The 23,097-nt window shown below is 44.1% G+C and overlaps 1 protein-coding gene across 3 annotated transcripts; it reads left to right on the forward strand.

Annotated features, from left to right (window-relative positions):
• The first annotated feature begins 749 nt into the window (after positions 1–749).
• LOC135523870 (prolyl 4-hydroxylase subunit alpha-1-like) lies at positions 750–23,063 on the forward strand. 3 transcript variants are annotated; one of them, XM_064950852.1, is made up of 16 exons: positions 750–882; positions 2,815–2,921; positions 5,096–5,192; positions 5,705–5,856; positions 6,140–6,277; positions 11,547–11,795; positions 11,907–12,118; positions 13,737–13,913; positions 16,515–16,585; positions 17,345–17,410; positions 18,915–19,014; positions 20,000–20,053; positions 20,239–20,304; positions 20,534–20,602; positions 20,715–20,811; positions 21,025–23,063. In XM_064950852.1, the coding sequence occupies exons 2-16, from the start codon at positions 2,837–2,839 to the stop codon at positions 21,093–21,095; spliced, it is 1,704 nt and encodes a 567-aa protein (XP_064806924.1). In that variant the 5' UTR covers positions 750–882; positions 2,815–2,836; the 3' UTR covers positions 21,096–23,063. The 3 variants fall into 3 exon arrangements, with proteins under 3 accessions (XP_064806924.1, XP_064806922.1, XP_064806923.1); XM_064950850.1 differs by lacking the exon at positions 17,345–17,410; XM_064950851.1 differs by lacking the exon at positions 16,515–16,585 and having other exon boundaries at positions 17,340–17,410.
• The last annotated feature ends 34 nt before the right edge of the window (positions 23,064–23,097 follow it).

Raw genomic sequence — 23,097 nt, forward strand, 5'->3', positions numbered from 1 at the left:
TTCAATTTCTATTTTGTTCAAGATAAACATGATTTATTCCACCCATGTCTTGATTATAATTGATTTTTACCTCCAAAAAACGAATGGTGCTTTTATTGATAAATGTGACCTTGCAGAGGTACATGTCAAATATTAACCATGAATGCTGTCTATATTGTTTGTAGTTGATATAAATCAACATTTAAGTATTTTTACGTAAATTGTTATGGCTGTATTGTTTTAAAAACCCAACGTTGTGGATCCATCAAATCCGCGAACATTAGGTGAATAACAAAAACATGAACACCACACAAGGGTTAATAAAAAATACACATTTTAATCTTGAAATGTAACTACGACTATTGTGAAAATGTCTACGTCATTTATTTTTAAAATATTTATTCTCGAAATTAAATGTAGAGATTATTCCCTAAATAATGACACTTTATTCACCAAATTTTATTTTGACTTAATTCTCGAAATACTGCTTATTCTCGGAATTGTACCACTTTAAAAAAAAAGTACTCTCCAAGCAAAAAAATGTATCCAAGAACCACCACCCATCGCTTTTTATTTTATTTGTTTATTTTTGCTTGGCCATAATGGTCCATAATACATTTAATCCGTAAATATATTTACCCCGTAAAGTAGTTTTGAGTTACAGTAAATTTAAACACGACTGTATTTTACTCATTGTTTAAATGCAGCCGCCAGGTGGCGACATTTACCATCCTGTAAAATGTCACGGAAGAGAAAAGGGAAGGTTTCAAAAAAAAATTACTGGCACGTTAACCTACCAGCTCATCGCAGGACAGTACAAATACCGAGGATTTGGAGAAAAGAGCGGTGGCAATTGACGTGGGGATTTAACCCCCTTCCGAACGCAGTGCTGGGCTGAAAAAGGTACCAAAATATGTCATCGATGTTCTTAATTATTGCATGATATCGCTCACTGTCGTATTTATTGGAGGAAACGGCTGGACATGTCCTCAGTCACTCTGGACCTAATGGCTAAATAGCTATTCGTTTTGGTCTGCTGCATTCCTTTATGAAATAACACATTGGGAAAAAAATATTTGTCAGCCACATCGTTGTTGCAAATGAAACATTAGCTCGATTTTAGCTATTGATGCTGTGTTGTTATCTGGCTTGGCTTTGATTTGCCTTGCTGGACAGTAGCAACAATGTGTGAACGTATCAAAAAGTTGTATGTCGCACCTGCAGTACAATTTAGCTTAAGTTCGATGTTTTTTCTCCAATGTGTTCCCCCCCCCCATTCTACACGTAACAGTAACATGTTGCTGGAAACAATTGTTTGGGAGGTTATTGTACACATGTTGCGACAATGTTGCTATTTCAAGAGAAGAGTTGCCTTCGTGCAGATCGTTCAGAAACATAGCTGCGGGGTGAAGTTAGCTGACCCAACTCATCTCCATTGTGAAGGAAGTTCATTGAGTTTAGTCAGCTACTGCAGGGCCAGAATAATAAAATCCCAGATGTGGAAAATGAAACTCAAGCAAATGTAACTTCCCTTTATTACCAGTCTTTAATTTTGCAGTCAGACTCTGGTTATTGAAGGTAGGGCTTCTAAGAAATATCTTTTTTTGATAGGGGAGCTCCCAAAATCCCAGCAATGGGGGAGGGGCATGAACGTGGCAGACTTGTCTCCCCTAATTTCACTCTCGAGCCTGAACCTCTCCAACAGTAGGCTTGGCTATACATTCAGTTTATCACTCATTGACTCAAACATTCCCAGTCAACTGCTGGAATACGTTTTCCTCAACCAATTAAGGCAGCTTGTAAACAACATGGCTGTCAGCGTGTGTTATTGAACAATTATAAACAGTTTTAGTGAACAGTACTAGCCGATTACAGACACATCGCCTCTGCGTGTCCTCACGAGTTCTCTTAACCTAATAGCCTAGCTGTTGATAGTCTTGTAGAGCCACATCTCCCACATTCCAGACCATTTGGTGATGAGACCTACTTTACATTTTCCTAGACAGGGTTGAGTGATGGGCCTCTGTTTCGGTGTTGCATGTCTGTTTTCAAGGGTACCTATCAGATATCAAATCCAGACCAACATTAAATTAAATTAAGCCCATTGGCCTGTTTGTTTACTTTACTGTACCTTCTGCACTCCAGCCTTTTGTGTGAACTTGTGCACTCTCCCGGGTATTTGATTGCCCATCGTAAATACTTGGGCTGCCCAAAAGGCTGGTGTGTTGTCGTGTGTGGGAAATCAAGCCTTTACCCTCCCACCTTGACTCCCCTCTGCTCCTTGCGCTCCTTGGGATGCGGGCTGCTGCTTGCACTGGCCTGCATGTGTACTCCATCATCCTAAAAGCCTCAAATGCCCTCTGGTCAAACAGAGTACTGTCCTCTTTGTCTCAAGCGGTCACTGTGTGACTCAACAACTGAGTATCAAGTCTGTGTTTTTTTTTTATAGATAGACACTGTATAATGAAAACAACACGTTTTCTTTTCATAGACTAAAAGTAATTGAAATACCTCGCTTTGAGTCTTACAAAGTGTTTTTTTTTTTAGGAGCAACACAAGTTACACAATAGTAATTGTGTAAAGAACTAGGGCCTTCTGGGAGCAGTGAAAGGACCAGAGTGGGTCACGCCGGGGGCATGAGTTGGCATTGGTTACATATTCACTCAGTGGGTTCTGGAGGCAAGCCTGGCAAAACCATCTCCCAGTGTAGGCAACAAATTAATAGGAGCTTCTGCTCAGCCAGTTAGCATGCTGAGACACGCAAGTGCCCTTCCATCTCACAGGTATTAATATGATACGTAACAGACTAACAACTTGTCTCCCTCTCTCTTACAGACCCCTGTGCAGCAGTGCAAAGATGGTGCCGAGGGGCGTCTGGTGTGTGTTGTTGACTTGTCTCTTCTACACATCCTCCGCTGACAAAGATTTCTTCACCTCCATTGGTAAACATCCCCCTCCTTCTATTTTCCATGACCAATCCTTTATAGACCCCTTTATTCAGTAGGTTTAGGGCAATTCCACGTTCATGTAATTGCGCGGAGACATAGATTTTTTCCCCCCCTCTCACTTAAAGTGTATGCCAAACAAAACCTGTTGATTTCAACGTTTAACAAACCATACAGCTCTTTGCACATAGACTACTTATAACAATCGGAGAGCATGAGACTGAGGTTCCATCTGAATTGTTGTCAAAATGTAGTTATTGACACAGCCTTGTTCTGTTCTCTACCGATATAGTACTCTAAATACCCCCAATTCATGTTAAGCTTAAAAGAATACAAGATAAAAAATTGCTGACACCATTCAAACCAATGAGAGTTCGGGACTTTAAGGCCAATTATCTCATCTTTTTGCAGATAGAACCTTATAGCCCCAAGCTCTCGAATTTACACTAAACGTTTAAAATGAAAACACATTTGCTGGAAGAACTGCAGATGCAAAGTTTGGTAAGAGAATTTCAGTCAAATCTCCCTCCGTTTTTTACGTGTCCACGCTTTCCAAAAACGATCTGCTCCGAATGAAGATTTAACGATGTCTGCAGAAAGAATGGGGTGTCAGCTAGGACATGACACACAGGCTTTTAAAAATAATCTGTTTTGGTTATTGAACTACTGTAAGTGAAGTGGTTTCACACCCGGTAACAGAATTGCGGTAACAGAATTGCGGTAACAGAATTGCGTTGTGGGTCCCTGACCTGTACTGCACAGAAATGCATTATTATGGTAATGAATGGCATTCTCTTCATGGTGATGTATCCTAAATAGGTACACAAAGGTAAAATATGCAATACCCTACTTTGTATATTTGTATATTATTCTACACACGGGCTATTATTTTAATGAGCTCTGCCACCACATTTGGTTGGTCCGAACTGGACCAAATCTGAACCATGTCTACGTTTCACAAGTTTGGACATCAAACTACAGCACAGTAGAGCTCAAGTAGAGTACTGTACAGTCAAGTAGAATAGAGTTAATTACAGTACAACACAGTGCATTATAGTGTACTCAATGCTAGTGTGCTTTACTCTGTACTGAACTAAACTAAACTCTACTGTACAAACTTGTGAACCCATATGTGGTTTGTGACCTATGATTTCCCATTGTAGCCCATTCAATATCAGAAATTCGGTTACTGATTTTGGGATCCGAATTTTGAATTAAATCACTTTATTGTTTTTATTTATTTAACTAGGCAAGTCAGTTTAAGAACAAATTCTTATTTACAATGACGGCCTACCCGGCCAAACCCTAATTCGGACGATGCTGGGCCAATTGTGCGCCGCCCTATGGGACTCCCAATCATGTCCGGTTGTGATACAGCTAGGAATCGAACCAGGGTCTGTAGTGACGCCTTTAGCATTGACATGCAGTGCCTTAGACTGCTGCGCCACTCGGGAGCCCTTGATTAATATGAATTCAATTATAACTAAATTAATACGTCATGAATTAACAAAATTGATATCAGTATAAACACTAACTCATTGATAGGTCTACCTTTACTTGTTACTTCTGTGCACTTTCATTATCCTCCCCCCTCGTGAGGGAGAGAAATTACACAATATAAATATGTGGGTTTTTTGGAAATTGAATTTCAAGGCACAAAGGCAATGTTTCTTAAACTTACAGAATGCAGAAACATTTCTCCAGCGCTTAATAGAAGTGTTGATATTAGTTGCCAGGGGTCTTTCACCACAACGTTACTGTGTTTTGGTGTGTCTTTAACAGCTCTGAAGACGTTTTAATGGGAGATGTTTTCTAACACGCCTTTTTCAATGTTCCCCAGAAATCTAAAGCCTTTGCTCATTCCTCATTTTTAGGATGGAAAATGGTTGAAAAATGTATACATGCCTTAGTTCACAAAAATATAGACTCTTAGCTTTTATTTGACACCCAGTTTGATATGCTCCTATAATCTTCATGTTGGGGCTCATGGGTCTTTTTTGTATTTTTACATGGAAATTACCTTTATCACTACCATCCTGTCTTGGTCACAAACCTTAACCCTAGGGGTAGAAATGTGTTTATCACAGACATAAGCATTACAAACATGTATAACTCTTCTATGTATTCAACATTTATACAACCTTTGACCCTGGTTTCACTGTGTTCCCCAGGTCAGATGACAGATCTGCTGTACACAGAAAAGGACCTGGTCACCTCTCTGAAGGATTACATCAGAGCAGAGGAGAGCAAGCTGGAGCAAGTCAAAACGTGAGAGGAGAGCCACCCCCCCACCCCCCCCCCCCAAATGCCCAGATAGCTACTCTCTCGTTCTTTCTCACTTTACTCTCTCCCACACGGGCATACGCACAATGGTATAAATACTAAGACAATCATTTTCCATATCCTTCTTCACAATGCCACCTGTACAACAACACCCTCAGTGGGTATCATATCGCTGAGGGTGTCATATCACTTACAATGGTCCCGGCTAACAAGACACCTAGTTGTCCTTTCCGGCTTATTGTGTTACTATAAAGAGACACCGTCAATGAACCAACCGGGTGTGTCAAGTCCAGGACATGACGCAACTGATCTCTTTATCTATTGCCTTTCAATGGTGCTGAGGGACAGGTTTGCATTTATGTTTGTCTGTAGAGGGAGTACATGAATACAATGTTGATGTATGTGTGTCATATGTAGAAATGCAATCAGACAAGGAATCACTATTTGCTTCCAGGAGTCGTATACTGAATGTGTTTTCCCCTCTGCGACATGTCCAGGTGGGCTCAGAAGCTGGACGTGTTGTCGGCCACGGCCACACAGGACCCAGAGGGCTTCCTGGGCCACCCGGTCAACGCCTTCAAGCTGATGAAGAGACTCAACACAGAGTGGGGAGAGCTGGAGAGCCTGGTTCTCAAGGACATGTCTGATGGTCAGGGTTACTCACAGGCCTCTATTATAACGACTGTATACATGCTCTATTACCACATAAAGATTCATCCTTCCAAATTATTGCTAAGTGCCAATTGACAAGTTATTTTTTTCAAACGATATAATCAGTAGCATTTTTTTCACTAAAGTATTGGAACAGGGTCTTTTCCCACTCAGGGAGGAACAAGCTTGCCCTCCAAGCATCTTTTAGCATCTGTACCACCTTGAGGGAAGATCTCGTATAATAGAATTGAGCTTTGCAATCTTTCCTTCCCATACTCCAGGGTTCATCTCCAACCTGACCATCCAGAGACAGCACTTCCCCAATGATGACGACCAGACGGGGGCAGCCAAGGCCCTGATGAGGCTGCAGGACACCTACCGGCTGGACACGCAAACCATCTCCACGGGAGAGCTGCCTGGTGAGGGGTGATGGGGCAGGGAGGTAGAGGCTAGGGGCTTTAAATCTATGCGTCACATGCTTTGTGAACAACCGGTATAGATTAACAGTGAAATACTTACTGATGGGTCCTTTTCCAGCAATGCAGAGTTAATGATAACATGGAAATAGTGACACAAGGAATAAATACACAGTGATTCAGGAGTGAAAATAACATGGTTATCTACAGGGGGTACCAGGTACATATAGGTAAGGGCAAAGTGACTAGGCAACATGATAGATAATAGACAGTAGTAGCAGCAGCGTGTGTGAAAGTGTGAGTGCGTGCGTGTGTGTTGGGTTATCAGTGTAAGTACATGTGAGTGTGTGGGTAGAGTCTAGTGTGTGTGTATAGAGAGTTAGTGCAAAAAAGGGTTAGTGCAGGTAGTCCGGGTAGCCATTTGATGAGCTATTTAGCAGTCTTGTTTAGCAGGCTTATGGCTTGGGGGTAGAAGCTGTTCATGGTCCTGTTGGTTCCAGACTTGCCGTGCGGCAGTAGAGTGAACAGTCTATGGCTTGGGTGGTTGGAGTCTTTGACAATTCGTTGGGCCTTCCTCTGACACCTCCCGGTATAGAGGTCCTGGATGGCAGGGAGCTCGGCCCCAGTAATGTACTCAGCCGTACGAACCACACTCTGTGGTGTCGTGTGCCTTGCAGTTGCCGCACCAAGTGGTGATGCAGCCAGACAAGATGCAGCTCTAGAACTTTTTGAGGATCTGAGGGCCCGTGCCTAATCTTTTCAGCCTCCCGGGGGAGAAGAGGCGCTGTCGTGCCCTCTTCACAACTGTTAGGGTGTGTGTGTAAACCATGTTAATTCCTTAGTGATGTGGACACCGAGGAACTTGAAGCTCTCGACCTGCTCCACTACAGCCCCGTCAATGTGGATGGGGGGTGTACTCATCCCTCAATTTCATGTAGTCAACGATCAGCTCTTTGTCTTGCTGACTTTGAGGGAGAGGTTGTGCTGGCACCACACTGCCAGGTCTCTGACCACCTCCCTTAATTAATGTTAGTCATTTAGCAGACCCTCTAATCCAGAGCGATTTACAGTAGTGATTGCATACATTTCATACATAATTTTTCTCTCGTACTGGTCCTCTGCTAAATGACTTAAATGTAATGTAATGTAATGAATCGAACCCACAACCCTGGCGTTGCAAGCTCCATGCTTTAACAGGCTGCCTCATCATCGTTGGTGATCAGACCTACCACCGGCGTGTCTGCAAACTTGATGATGATGTTGGAGTTACACATGGAATAAACAAGCGTACAGCCAATAACACAATAGAAAAAAAAGAAAGTCTATATGCAGTGTGTGCAAATGGCGGTAGGCCATAGTAACGAGGTAGTTACAATTGAGAAGATTAACACTGGAGTGATAGATGAGCAGATGATGATGTGCAAGTAGAAATACTGGTGTGCAAAAGGGCAGAAAAGTAAATAAAAAATTCTATGGGGATGATGTAGGTAGATTGGGTGGGCTATTTACAGATGGGCTATGTACAGCTGCAGCGATTGGTTAGCTGCTCAGATAGCTGATGCTTAAAGTTATTGAGGGAAATATAAGACTCCAGCTTCAGCGAAATTTGCAATTGCTTCCAGTCATTGGCAGCAGAGAACTGGAAGGAAAGGCGGCCAAAGTACGTGTTGGCTTTGGGGATGGCCAATGAAATATACCTGCTCGAGTGCGTGCTACGGGTGAGTGTTGTTATCGTGACCAGTGAGCTGAGATAAGGCGGAGCTTTACCTAGCATCGACTTATAGATGACCTGGAGCCAGTGGGTCTGGCAACGAATATGTAGCGAGGGCCAGCCGACTAGAGCATACAGGTCGCAGTGGTGGGTGTTATAAGGGGCTTTGGTAACAAAATGGATGGCACTGTGATAGACTGCGTCCAGTTTGCTGAGTAGAGTATTGGAAGCTATTTTGTAAATGACATCGCCGAAGTCGAGGATCGGTAGGATAGTCAGTTTTACGAGGGTATGTTTGGCGGTGTGAGTGAAGGAGGCTTTGTTGCGAAATAGGAAGCCGATTTTGGGTTGGAGATGTTTAATATGAGTCTGGAAGGAGAGTTTACAGTCTAGCCAGACACCTAGGTATTTGTAGTTGTCCACATTCTAAGTCAGAACCGTACAGAGTTGTGATGCTAGTCGGGCGGGCGGGTGTGGGCAGCGAACGGTTGAAAAGCATGCATTTGGATTTACTAGCGTTTAAGAGCAGTTGGAAACCACGGAGGAGTGTTGTATGGCATTGAAGCTCGTTTGGAGGTTAGTTAACACAGTGTCCAAGGAAGGGCCAGATGTATACAGAATGGCGTTGTCTGCGTAGAGGTGGATCAGGGAATCACCTGCAGCAAGAGCAACATTGTTGATATATACAGAGAAAAGAGTCGGCCCAAGAATTGAACCCTGTGGTACCCCCATAGAGACTGCCAGATGTCTGGACAACAGGCCCTCCGTTTTGACTCTCCGTCTTTGTCTGAGAAGTAGTTGGTGAACCAGGCGAGGCAGTCATTTGAGAAACCAAGGCTATTGAGTCTGCCGATAAGAATAGGGTGATTGACAGTCGAAAGACTTGGCCAGGTCGATGAAGACAGCTGCACAGTACTGTCATTTATCGATGGCGGTTAAGATATTGTTTCGTACCTTGAGCGTGGCCGAGGTGCACCCGTGACCTTCTCGGAAACCGGATTGCACAGCGGAGAGGTACGGTGGGATTCAAAATGGTCAGTGATCTGTTTATTGACTTGGCTTTCGAAGACTTTAGAAAGGCAAGGCAGGATGGATATCAGTCTATAACAGTTTGGATCTAGAGTGTCACCCCCTTTGAAGAGGGGCATGACTGCGGCAGCTATCCAATCTTTAGGCATCTCGGACGATATGAAAGAGAGGTTGAACAGACTGATAATAGGGGTTGCAACAATGGCGGCGGATAATTTTAGAAAGAGAGGATCCAGAATTTCTAGCCCAGCTGATTTGTACGGGTCCAGGTTTTGGAGCTCTTTCAGGACATCTGCTATCTGGATTTGGGTGAAGGAGAAGTTGGGGAGGCTTGGGAAAATAGTTGCGGGGGGTGCGGAGCTGTTGGCCGGGGTTGAGGTAGCCAGGAGGACAGCATGGCCAGCCGTAGAGAAATGCTGATTGAAATTCTCGATTATCGTGGATTTATCGGTGCTGACAGTGTTGCCTAGCCTCAGTGCAGTGGGCAGCTGGGAGGAGGTGCTCTTATTCTCCATGGACTTGACAGTGTCCCAGAACATTTTGGAGTTAGAGCTACAGGATGCAAATTTCTGTTTGAAAAAGCTAGTCTTTGCTTTCCTGACTGACTGCGTGTATTGTTTCCTGACTTCCCTGAAAAGTTGCATATCGCATCGCGGGGACTATTCGATGCTAGTGCAGTCCGCCACAGGATGTTTTTGTGCTGGTCAAGGGCAGTTAGGTCTGGAGTGAACCAAGGGCTATATCTGTTTTTAGTTCTATATTTTTTGAAAGGGGCATGCTTATTTAAGATGGTGAGGAAATAACTTTTAACCTCACCCACGGGGGTGTGAAACGCTACCGTTCGACCTGGCCAACATCCAGTGAAATTGCAGAGCGCCAAATTCAAAAACAGAGATACTCATTATAACAATTCAGGAAGCATACAAGTGTTATACATCAGTTTAAAGATGAACTTCTTGTTAATCCAACCACGGTGTCAGATTTCAAAAATACTTTACGGCAAAAGAAAACCATGCGATTATCTGAGAACAGTGCCCAAGCAGACAAATCATTACAAACAGTTAGCAGCCAAGAAGAGGAGTAACAAAAGTCAGAAATAGCAATACAATTTATCACTTACCTTTGATGATCTTCTTATGGTAGTGCTCCCAAGACTCCATGTTACACAAATGTTTGTTTCGTTCGATAAATCCCCTTCTTTATATACAAAAATCTCTGTTTTGTTTGCGTGTTTTGTAATCCATTGGAAAAAAGCGCGGTCACAGCATGCAGACGAAAAATCTAAAAAGTACCATAAAAGTTTGTAGAAACATGTCAAACAATGTTTATAATCATTCCTCATGTTGTTTTTGACATAAATAATCAATCATATTTCAACCGGACAATAGCTTCGTCAATAGAAAAGGAGAAACAAGAAAGGCTCACACGCTGGACTCATGTCTGGAAATGTCCACTGTCCTCACATTGAAAGTGGTGTTCCTCCCTGATTTTTCAGAGTAAAAGCCTGAAACAATGGGGATCGTGAACTGCGTCATAAGTCTTTGTATGGTGGATAGGCTTTCAATGGAAAAACAGGCATTTCAAAATAATGGCACTTCCAGGATGGATTTTCCTCAGGTTTTTGCCTGCCATATCAGTTCTGTTATACTCACAGACATTAATTTAACGGTTTTGGAAACTTGTGTTTTCTATCCAAATTGACCAATTATATGCATATCCTAGCTTCTGGATCTGAGTAGCAGGCAGTTTACTTTGGGCACGCTTTTCATCCAAAATTAGGAATGCTGCCCCCTACCCTAGTGAGGTTAAAGAACGACCAGGCATCCTCGACTGACGGGATGAGGTCAATATCCTTCCAGAATTGCAGAGGGAATGTCCAGGGAGGTGTCACCTGAGCTTGGTGATGAGCTTGCAGGGGACTATGGTGTTAAATGTGAGCAGTAGTCAATGAAGCATTCTTACTTTTGGATATTCCTTTTGTCCAGGTGAGTGAGGGCAGTGTGGAGTGCAATAGAGATTGCGCTATCTTTGGATCTGTTGGGGGCGGTATGCGAATTGGAGTAAGGCTAAGATGTCTGGGATGATGGTGTTGATGTGAGCCATGACCAGCCTTTCAAAGCATTTCATGGCTATAGATGTGAGTGCTATGAGGCGATAGTCATTTAGGCACCTACTGGCTGGAAACACATACCATCTCCATGAGGGAACTGCCTGGTGAGGGGCAGGCAGGGAAAGGCATGTGGAGGGAGCTGCATACCAGGAGTGGATTAGCCGTGGGCGTGTTGCCGGCGGAGGTTCTGTTATAGCTTCAGTGATTGCTGCTCCTGCTACTGTTACGGAGGGAAACCCTGCACAGGGCTCACAACATGCAGTGGAAAGCCCCATTTATTCCACATGAAGTCTTGAAATCCCATGTAATGCCATGGAAATGCACTGTATGCAAATGCTGCCGAGATGGAATTTTTATGCTGATGAGATGAGTCTACGTGTGTGTCGGATGTGTGTGTGTCACTCACTCATGTCTACACACAGGAACCAATACGGATGTCACTATGAGCCCGATGACGGTGGAGGACTGCTTTGAGCTGGGGAAGATAGCCTACTCTGATGCAGACTACTACCACACGGAGCTGTGGATGGAGCAGGCCCTGAAACAGCTGGACGGGGGAGAGGAGTCCACCGTGGACATGGTGACCATCCTGGATTACCTCAGCTACTCTATCTACCAGCAGGGGGAGCTAGAGAGGGCCCTGGACTACACCAAGAGACTGCTGAAATTGGGTGAGTGGATATTTGTGTTTCCTATGCGTTTCATGTCTTGATTGTAATGCACAGGACAATACTGAGTAGATTCTCATCTTCAGTCCTAAATGTGTCTGCTGTGTTCCTCAGACTCTGCCCACCAGCGAGCCAATGGTAACCTGAAGTACTTTGAGTACCAGCTGGCCAAGCAGAAGAAGGTGGAGGCAGAGGAGGGCCTGAAGGAGAAGGAGGAAAGAGAGAGGGAGAAGCGGGAGGTGTCTGAGAAGAAGGGCAGACCTGCAGACTACCTGCCTGAGAGGAGGAAGTACGAACAGCTGTGTCGCGGCGAGGGCATCAAGATGGTGAGAGGCTGTACTGACCACTGGTGGCACTTTAAATCGGAGGACAGACTCCTAGTAGTAGCTGGAATAGAATAAATGAAAATGGCTTCCATGTGTTTGATACTATTCCATTCATTTCTTTCCAGCCATTACTATGAGCCCTCCTCCCCTCACCAGCCTCCACTGGTACTAACACACACACACTCTGCATGCACAACTTCTAATGGCTATGTATTTTGATGTTTAAATGGCTTAAGTCCTACTCGTCTTGAAAGGCTTTATATTGATCATGGAATTTCACTGAACGAAAATATAAATGCAAAATGTAAAGTGTTTCATGAGCTGAAATAAAAGATCCCAGGAATGTTCCATGCGCACAAAAAGCTTATTTCTCTCAAATTGTGCGTTCAAATGTGTTTTCATCCCTGTTAGTGAGCATTTCTCCTTTGCCAAGATCATCCATCCACCTGACAGGTGTGCCCCATGGTGACGGTGGGGTTATGGTATGGGCAGGCATAAGCTACGGAAAACGATCACAATTGCATTTTATCGATGTCATTGTGAATGCACAGAGATACCGCGACTCGATCCTGATGGCAGCGGATCAATGTCGTGCCATTCATCCACTGCCGTCACCTCCGGTTTCAGCATGATAATGCACAGCCCCATGTTGCAAGGATCTGTAGATGATTCCTTTCCCAATTCTTCCATGGCCTGCATACTCTCCTGACATGTCACCCATTGAGCATGTTTGGGATGCTCTGGATCGACAAGTACGGCAGCGTGTTCCATTTCCCGCCAATATCCGTCAACTTCGCACAGCCGTTGAAGAGGAGTGGCACAGCATTCCACAGTCCACAGCAACTCTGTGCGAAGGAGATGTGTCGCACTGCATGAGGCAAATGGTGGTCGTACCAGAGACAGACTTTTTCTGGTCCACGCCCCTACCTTTTTTTAAGGTATCTGTGACCAACAGATGCAAATCTCTATTCCCAGTCATGTGAAATCCATAGATTAGAGTCTAATTTATTTATTTAAATTGACTGATTTCCTGATATGAACTGCAACTCAGTAAAACCCTTGAAATTGTTGCATGTTACATTTTATATTTTTTGTTCAGTATATATGGGTATTTCCTAAGCCATATGCTCATCCGAGAGAGAGACCAGTTCGATGTTTGGGCAGGACAATAGGGATCTTTTGGCACATTTTCCTCTGCTGCGTGAATCTCCTTAATGATTCTCTATGTCCTCTCTCCTGCATACACCACTCCCTGCTTCTCCCCCTGGCTCTGCTTCAGCCCGTCTGTCTGTCCATAGATGGATCTGTTTACTCTAGTCATTATGTTTGGCAATGAGGCAGAAGCCTGGATGAACAAGTGTGTGTGTGTGTGTGTGTGTGTGTGTGTTTGTGTGTGTGTGGGTTAGAGTGGGTGTGTGTGTGTGTGCACTCGCTGAACCGTGCCTTGATAGATTCTAAGCCAGTAGCTATAGCAATGGCCAGAACTGTGAGAATGTCCCATATATGTCCCGGAATGTTTGGGTCAGATACCATAGCAAGTTTGTGACCTCGGGTGACCCTCTGTGATTTATATATGATAATGATCTATCTGTCTCTCTCTCCCTCCCCCTATCTCCAGACCCCGCGGCGTCAGAGTCGTATGTTCTGCCGTTACTCTGACAACAACCGTCACCCCCTATACGTGCTGGGTCCCGTCAAGCAGGAGGACGAGTGGGACCGCCCACGCATCATCCGTTACCATGACATCCTCTCCAACAGCGAGATCGAGAAGGTCAAAGAGCTGGCCAAACCCAGGGTGAGTTCAAGGTCCACCCTCAGGGGAAGGCACGGTCTGGGGTGTGGTAAGGGTTGCAAAATTCAGGTCATTTTTCCAGTTTTCCCCAAAAATTCTAAGATTTTCCAGAATTCCCATTTGGAGGACAGTTTTGGGAAAGTCTCTGGGATTTTTCAACCCTAAGTGTGGTAGGCGTTAAAATCAGTGGAGGCTGGTGGCGGTGCTATAGGAGGACAGGCTCATTGTAATGGCTGAGATGGAGTCAGTGGTGGAAAGTACTTAAGTAAAAAAAAAAAATTCTTGAAAGTACTACTTAAATAGTTTTTTTGGTATCTGTACTTTACTTTACTATTTATATTTTGGATTACTTTTACATCACTACATTCCTAAAGAAAATGATGCTGTTTTTACTCCATACATTTTCCCTGACACCCAAAAGTAAAAACATTGTACTTGAGTAAAAAAAAAAAATTACTTGAGTAAAAAGTACATCTTTATTTTTATTTTTTTGGTGTCTTTACTTTACTATTTATATTTTGGATTACTTTTACTTCACTACATTCCTAAAGAAAATGATGCCGTTTTTACTCCAAACATATTCCCTGACACCCAAAAGTACTTGTTACGTTTTGAATGCTCAGCAGGACAGGAAAATGGTCTTATTCACACACTTATCAAGAGAACATCCCCGGTCATCCCTACTCCCTCTGTGTTGGAGAGTTCCCCTGGCTACCCATTAACTCTTGATACTCCCCATCCCGGATCCGGGATCGTGAATAAAGCCTCAGGCTCATTAGCATAACGCAACGTTAACGATTTCTGAAAATCGCAAATAAAATGAAAATAATGTGCCTGCTCTCAAGCTTAGCCTTTTCTTAACAACACTGTCATCTCAGATTTTCAAAATATGCTTTTGAACCATAGCAATTCACTAATTTGTGTAAGAGTATGCAAAGCTAGCTTAGCATTTTGAGTAGCATTTAGCACGCAACATTTTCACAAAAACCAGATAACCAAATAAATAAAATCATTTACCTTTGAAGAGCTTCGGATGTTTTCAATGAGACTCTCAGTTACATAGCAAATGTTCAGTTTTTCCTGAAAGAATCTTTGTGTAGGAGAAATCGCTCCGTTTTGTACATCACATTTGGCTACCGAAACGAACCGAAAATTCAGTCACCAACAACGTCAAACTTTTTCCGATTTAACTCCATAATATCGACCGAAACATGGCAAACGTTGTTTGGAATCAATCCTCAAGGTGTTTTTTCACATATCTCTTCATTGATATACCGTTCGTGGAAGCCTGCTTTCTTCTCTGAATTCCATGGAAAAATACTTGCAGCTGAGGTTTGCGCACCAATTTCGGTGCAGGACACCGGGCGGACACCTGGTAAATGTGGTCTCTTATGGTCAATCTTCCAATGATATGCCTACAAATACGCCACAATGCTGCAGACACCTTGGGGAAACGACAGAAAGGGCAGGCTCATTCCTCTCGCATTCACAGCCATATAAGGAGACAATGGAAAACGGAGCCTCAAAAATCCTGCTGATTTCCTGGATGCCGTTTCATCTTGGTTTTGCCTGTAGCTCACGTTCTAGGGCACGCACAGAGAATATCTTTGCAGTTCTGGAAACGTCAGAGTGTTTTCTTTCCAAAGCTATCAATTATATGCATAGTCGAGCATCTTTTTGTGACAAAATATTGAGCTTAAAACGGGCACGTCTTTTTATCCAAAAATGAAATAGCGCCCCCATAGCATCAAGAGGTTATTAATTTAAAAAAAAGTAATTTAAAAAGAATGTTTGCTTTACATAAGGAATATGAAATGATTTATGCTTTTACTTTTGATACTTAACTATATTTTAGTAATTACATTTACTTTTGATACTTAAGTATATGTACTCAAATAGTATTTTACTGGGTGACTTTCACTTTTACTTGAGTCATTTTCTATTAAGGTATCTTTACTTTTAGTATGAATGTTGGGTATTTTTTCCAGCACTGGATGGAATAAATGGAACGGAGTCAAACATGGTTTTCATATGTTTGATGTGTTGGATACGGTCCCATTTCTTTTACTCCAGCCTTTACAATGAGCCCGTCTTCCTAGAGCTCGCCACACCAGCCTCCACTGTTTAAAATGTGTGTAATATGCACGTTCCATTGCTGCCGTAAGAACACTGGGGATGCCCACTCTGCCTGAGGACCTGACTGTGTACAATGTGTGTGTTTTTGTTTATTTGTTACACACTGGCTGGATAAGAGCAACATCCCACTTGCTTGGCTCATACAGTAGTATTTGATAGCTCAGTTCGAACTAAAAGGGAGTTTTGACTCGGCAATGAACATCACCTCAAACGATCATAACCAAATCGTAGCTTCATATCAAACACATATCTAACTTTCGGATAAATCGTGTATTGATGTCAATGATCGAGATCCATAACTCAAGCTGTGGTTCAGCTCTTGGAGAGGGTAAGGGAACCCAGCAGGGACACACAGCACAGACTTAATGTAGCCTAGTAGTGTATGTGGGTCCAGCAGCCAGCCAGTGTGTAACAGGGATTGTCCCTGTAACCCGTGTCCTCTCGGCCGGTTGGCTGTTGGCTCCACAGCTGCGCCGGGCCACCATCTCCAACCCCATTACTGGTGTGCTGGAGACCGCCCACTATCGAATCAGCAAGAGGTAAGACCAGCAGGCAGGGATGGGCACAACACTGTAACCCAAACCGTGTCTCTGTCTGTAACGCCAAATCCCTCTGCACCCCGCATCCCCTCCGCTTCGGGCAGGAACCTTGGCAAAAGCACAACAGCTAGTCGTGAACTCTATGACCTAAGCGTAGAATGAATATAACTGATTGTACACAATGACTAGTGTAAATTGATAGTTTGTATGTTTGGGGAACTTGTGCTATTATTGCCTGAACAAGTTACTTTTTTTGTGAAATGTAGATATTTAGGGTATATTGGAAGGTACCGATAGGTTGATTTTGAAGAAGGTATAATTCTGGGCCCGTGCTCTTGCCAAGACGTCCTGCCACTTCTTTGATCATAACAAGAGGGAGGAAGAGGAGTTGAGTATCCTCTGCTTGTTATCTGACTCCTTTAACAGTAGTCGGGGTTCCGTTAGGGGCAGTCTAATATCTCATCTTCCTTTTGTAGCATCTCAATTAAGTTTGACACTGGCCATTACTAGCCATTACCTGAGTGCAAGCTCAGCAAGTCGTTTGCTGCAATGGTTTTAGACAGCATGGTCGCATGCCCTGGCCCGGCATCAGTCTGGCTTTCATACAGTTGCTTGGATCATTCAGTGACCATCTCTCTCTATCTCTGTCTATCTCTATCTCTCTTTCTATTTCTCTGTCTCTCCTCTTCCTCTCTGTGTGTCTGTCCTCCACTTTTGTGATCTGTGACTGTAATGTGAACCGTCCGGGAGCTAGCTAAGGCGCGCCACCGTGCATGACCCCCAAACAGGGAAACTCACCACGGCCCATTACAGAGTCTCCAAGAGGTAAGGGGTCAAAGGTGAAGGGGAGGGGCCTGCATGAGGCCCTGTCCGCCCTTTCACGCTGCTCATCCCTCCCCCTCACCCCTTTGTCGACCTTTGCTTACGGTTTCACCTCCCTCCCCCTGACCTATCCAGTCAGATCCCTTCCTCTCCAACTCATCAGATGATGGACATTAATCAGCATGACAAGCCAAGGTAGTTTTACCTGCTCTTTTTCTTTGAAAACACAAGGACGTTTTTCTGGTTATCTTGGTGCAGGCTCCGGTGTATCTTACAGAATGTTATTTCAGTGTGTGGGTGGAAGTCAAAGTTGAATTCCTCTTCCAGGAAGGTGGCTGCCGGGCCCCTTGGCTCCCTTCAAGCCTGTTTGATGTGGAGCGGTTATAGAGCGCCCCCTTGTGCGGATAGATTGAGCTGAGACGAGCAAATGGAAACATGGTGGTGACCACGTTCTTTTCCTCAAGTCTGATACCCCAGATTCTAGTTTCATAACGACCTTTGATCCCCTTCACCTCAATTAGTTAAATACATTAAGCGTTGTGCTCATTAAACATGCAACGTTTTAATGAATTATCTTAGGGCCATTAGTTATCCGGGTTCTTAGGCTGTATATATTTGTCTTTTTGTTAGATGAATGGTTCAATCAACCAGTCTGATACAGCAAACATATTTGTAACCGTACAGCCGATATAACAGCTGATAGCACATTTATATCTGAGGATTTGAGCCAGAATTCTGGCCGTACTCTCCTAATAACAGCACTTCAAAAATAGCCCAGAGTAATTCAACACACACACACACACACATTTCTACTTCAGTATGTATGACAAGATTGAGCCACTTCAAGGCATGTCTTATTCATCTATATAACATGCACAGGCTACGCTAATTAGCTGGATGCACATAGGACACACACAGACACTCCTGTTAAATGATGGTGTGTAAACACAGGGCCTGAGACTGGGGCTTTGTCTGACTCGACGTTGTTCGACCCGTCGAGGGGGCCCAAGTGAGGTGCGGCTCCTATCCAATGGAAGGATGAGATCTTGGTCTGCCCAGTCTACTCTGCTGCCTGCTGGACACTTAACAGAATCTTCTGTTACTCCCATACCTTTCTAATCCAAAATATGTTTATATTTTACGTAGAGGGACAGAAGGACTGGGGTCTGTTGTTAAATGAATAACCCCAAATGGTTACTCTGCCCCATCTTCCTTGATGAGAAACAGTTAGTTTTCATTAACTAAGGGGATTCTTCAAATAGAAGCATATCAAAAGGAGAAAAAAAACAAAAACATTTTGCTTTGAGACTTGTGGATAAATATGGGGTTCCCTTGAAGCGTTCTGTCCCAACCAGCCTGTTTCCTTCTCCTACACCCTTCTAACATACAGTACTAACGCATGCAGCCCATGCTCATCTGTAATAACGTTAGTCAGCTGCCTGGCTGCAATTGATCATAAATCCAGGAGGTATTTTACGACTCAGAAACCCTCCGTCTCTCATCATAGTGCGTGGCTAACCGCCTATGAGGATCCAGTAGTGGACAAGATAAACCAGCGCATTGAGGATATCACCGGCCTGAATGTCAAGACCGCAGAGGAGCTGCAGGTAACGCAACAGAACATCCGGTTGGCTGAGGGAGTTTGGTAGGACTGGCAGGAGTGAATAATCTCGCAGTACACCTATGGGGTTTAGCAACCAATGATGTGAATATACACTGAGTATACGAAACATTAAGAACACCTGCTTTTTCCATGCCATCGACTGATCAGGTGAATCCAGGTGAAAGATATGAATCACTTATGTACTGTGTGTCACTTGTTAAATCTACTTGAATCGGTATAGATGAAGGAGGAGACGGGTTAAAAAAGGATTTTTGTGTCCTGAGACAATTGAGACATGGATTGTGCATGTGTGCCATTCAGAGGGTGAATGTGCAAGACAAAAGATTTCAAGTGCCTTTGAACAGGGTATGGTAGTAGGTGCCAGGCGCACCAGTTTGTGTCAAGAACTGCAACGCTCCTGGGTTTTTCACGCTCAACAGTTTCCCATGCGTATCAAGAATGGTCCACCACCCAAAGGACATCCAGGCAACTTGACACAACTGTGGGAAGCATTGGAGTCAACATGGGCCAGCATCTGTGTGCAACGCTTTCGATAACTTGTAGAGTCCATGCCCTGACAAATTGAGGCTGTTCTGAGGGCAAAAGGGGGGTGCAACTCAGTATTAGGAAGGTGTTCCTAATGTTTGGTATGTTCAGTGTATATGTCTATTATAGCAACAGGGTGAAAAATGTATTCCATGCAGTGACTACATCTGAGGGCTTGCTGTTTGGGGATTTAGGCTGGTTTTCTGTATAGCACTTTCTGACATCTACTGATGGTTAAAAGGACCTTATCAATACATTTTGATTGATCAATCAGGAATGAACTTTACTGCTGTTTGCTACTTAGGAAGAGCCAATGAAAGACTAGTGTTTGTACTGTGAAGGTAAAGCGGAAGGAAAGGTCATTCTCCAGTATTGAACACGAGTGTCTCTAATGACAACACAGCATCTGTCACTGTTTATACCCTCTCTTCCTCTCTCCCCAGGTGGCAAATTACGGCGTGGGCGGGCAATACGAGCCCCACTTTGACTTTGGGCGGGTAAACAAGGCTTCTCTTTCTATTCTGGTCAGGGAACTATGACGTGCATGACCGAGAGTCAGTGGGTGACTTGATGGCTGGCACACTTGCATCTACTGTTGTGAGTGGGTTCATATCTGGGTGGTGTTTTTGCCTTGAGTGTTATTCAACCTTAGACCCTTTGTGTTTGTTCCCTGTCTTTGCAGAAAGATGAACCAGATGCGTTTAAAGAGCTGGGCACCGGGAACCGCATCGCCACCTGGTTAATTTACGTTAGTATCTCTGCTTTATACATGTCCATTAAGCAATATGCTGTTTCAAGGTCTATTTCATAGCTATGGATACACTTTCGATCTTCCATTTACCCTTGTGTAAATCGATCTCATTTCCAAGATTCCATTAAACAGCAATGGGGCTCAATTATGTTGAACTTGAAAAATCTCTGCTATTAGAGTGGTACGCATGACCGATGGCTTGAAGACGCTCTCTTCTCTGTTGCAGATGAGTGACGTGCCATCAGGGGGCGCCACTGTCTTTACAGACGTGGGAGCTGCAGTGTGGCCCAAAAAGGTGAGACGCACAACTGTGGTGTTCACATCGCATTCTTTTCCTGTGATGATATTTGAATGCTAAATCAGGAACGGTGTCTTTAATGCGTGTATATGTAAACTGTTGTTTTCAGGGAAGTGCGGTGTTCTGGTATAACCTGTTTGCCAGCGGGGAGGGTGACTACAGCACGCGGCACGCAGCCTGCCCCGTCCTGGTGGGCAACAAGTGGGGTGAGCCGACCTGTTTCTCATTACATCCTTTAATCCTGTCATATTACCTACACCCTGAGAACTTCAGGTCTGCCTGAGGGCAGAAATAACCTTGTGCCCGGTCGGCGAACTGTTTGCTCCAGCAGTTAACAATTGGTCCTTTTTCCTATGTCATGTTTTTTGATGCGTGTGTTTATATGTCCACCTGGCTTAGTTTTCATCTTCTCTCTCCAGTGTCGAACAAGTGGATTCACGAGCGAGGCCAAGAGTTCAGAAGACGTTGCACTCTGGACGAGTCTGACTGATCAAACGGAATAAAACACCTTTTTCCTAATCCTCGTCTTCCTCTTCCAATCCCTCCTCCTGGACCCACCTGACTCTTGGCTCTGTGCACGCTGGGGGGTGAAGTGCCCTCTGACCTCTCCACCCCCTTCCTCTCCTTCCTTCTCTCCAAACTCAAGAGTTCACTCAGTGGTTCTCTGAGGCTCTGGCTGCTCATGTGATCTGTCACATTTTATTTTTTATCTGGTGTGTGTGTGTGTGGGGGGGGGGGGGGGGTTCACCAGTCCCAGTCAGACTGCACAGCTGTCTTACCCTGGGGAACTTTTATTTAACTCTCACCCTTTAACATGGACTTTTATGTTAATACTATCGACAAAATACTCAATGACCTAGTTCAGCGTTTCCCAACTCTGGTCCTTGAATACCCCAACAGTACACATTTGTATTGTAGCCCACAGACAAGCACACCTGATTCAACTTGTCAACTCATCATCAAGCCCTTGATAAGTTGAATGAGATGTGTTTGTCCAGAACTCCAACGAAATGGTGTACTGTTCGGAGGACTGGTTTCGGAGGACTGGAGGACCGGAGTTGGGAAAACACTGAACTAGAGCAATCAACACAGCTGCTTCTCCCTTTGCAACTTCCTACAACATGACATATTTTCATGTCCGCTTCTCGTTTCCTTACCATCACTCCAATCCTCTCCACGCCCACTGTGATCCAGCACATAGAGGGACGAGACCGGTCATAAAGGCACTGTCATACTCTCCCACGATGTCCCCCCTTCTCCTCCTCTCCCTCTATCAACAGGTCAGAATCAGATGACCCCCACATTATATCAAGCGTCCTGGGATTTAAGACACTTGACCCATCTTGGTCTGACCCGCAGGGCATACACAGGGCTAGACTGGGGGGGGGGGGTCGTCGTCGCTGGAAAGATGGAGGTTTATTGGTTGGTTGTGCTATGACAGTCAGGGTTACTCAATAGGCCAAGGCTCTAAATAATGGCCTTTCTAGTTGTGTACGCGTATGAAGAAATGTGGTGCAACCTGATGCGTTAAGACAGGGGATCAGCAATGTAACTGCAAAGACTTGCTATAATGTGACCGTGCTCAGAAACCATTCTTTACATTGTTGATGGAATCTTATATAGTACACTATGCACAGGGTCTGGGTTACTATCGGACTAAGGGAAGGTCTCTGAACAGTGCTTATGACAAGTGATTATCACTGATTCACTGATATATTGACAGAAGCTGCGCCAGCCCCCCCCCCTCTCTTTTCCTTCTCTCTCTCCCTTACACCCCTCTTCTCCACCAAGGCCATGCATGCCTCGGGGCAATTTCAGCCCTGAGGTCATTCACTCCACGACAAACACTACTGCGTCTGCTACACAAATAAACACAGACTTTTAAAGCCAAAGGTACACGATGTCTTTTAGTTTTTCTGCCCCCCCCCCCTCCCCCGCTCTGTCTCTCTCAACACGCTCTGTTCCTCCTGTGTCTCCCACTCCTCTCTCTGCCTTGGTGAAATACAGTAAACTAAAGCTTGTACCTGATCAACTGATGATTCAATCATCAACTGATGATTCAATCATCAACTGATGATTCATTGGGTTTGATGATAATAGGATTTCATCCCTAAAATGACTGAATGAAATATGATGCTAAGAATCGATAAGAAATATTTCTTCCGTGTATCACTCCAAACCTCGTTCCTCCACTCCACAGTTTAAGCCTATGCTGACCCTGGGAATAACGATAGCTCATGAAAGGCAGTTGCTGATTTTGTTCAGAGGGTCCCTGGTTCGAGCCCGGGTTGGGGGGCAAGGAGAGGGACAAGCAACACGGTTACATGTATATCCTCCCAGATGCAGGCCTTCTTTTTATTTTGAATTGTAATGATGATGGGATGTGTGGGGATATGTGTTGTACATGTGAGATTAATGTTTTCTACAGAAATAAATATTACGTTAAGTAAAGAATTCAGTCTGGCGTGAGTCAGTGTTTTACATTATTTGTC

Source organism: Oncorhynchus masou, chromosome 31 (genome assembly GCF_036934945.1).
Source record: "Oncorhynchus masou masou isolate Uvic2021 chromosome 31, UVic_Omas_1.1, whole genome shotgun sequence".
Classification (NCBI taxonomy): Eukaryota; Metazoa; Chordata; class Actinopteri; order Salmoniformes; family Salmonidae; genus Oncorhynchus; species Oncorhynchus masou.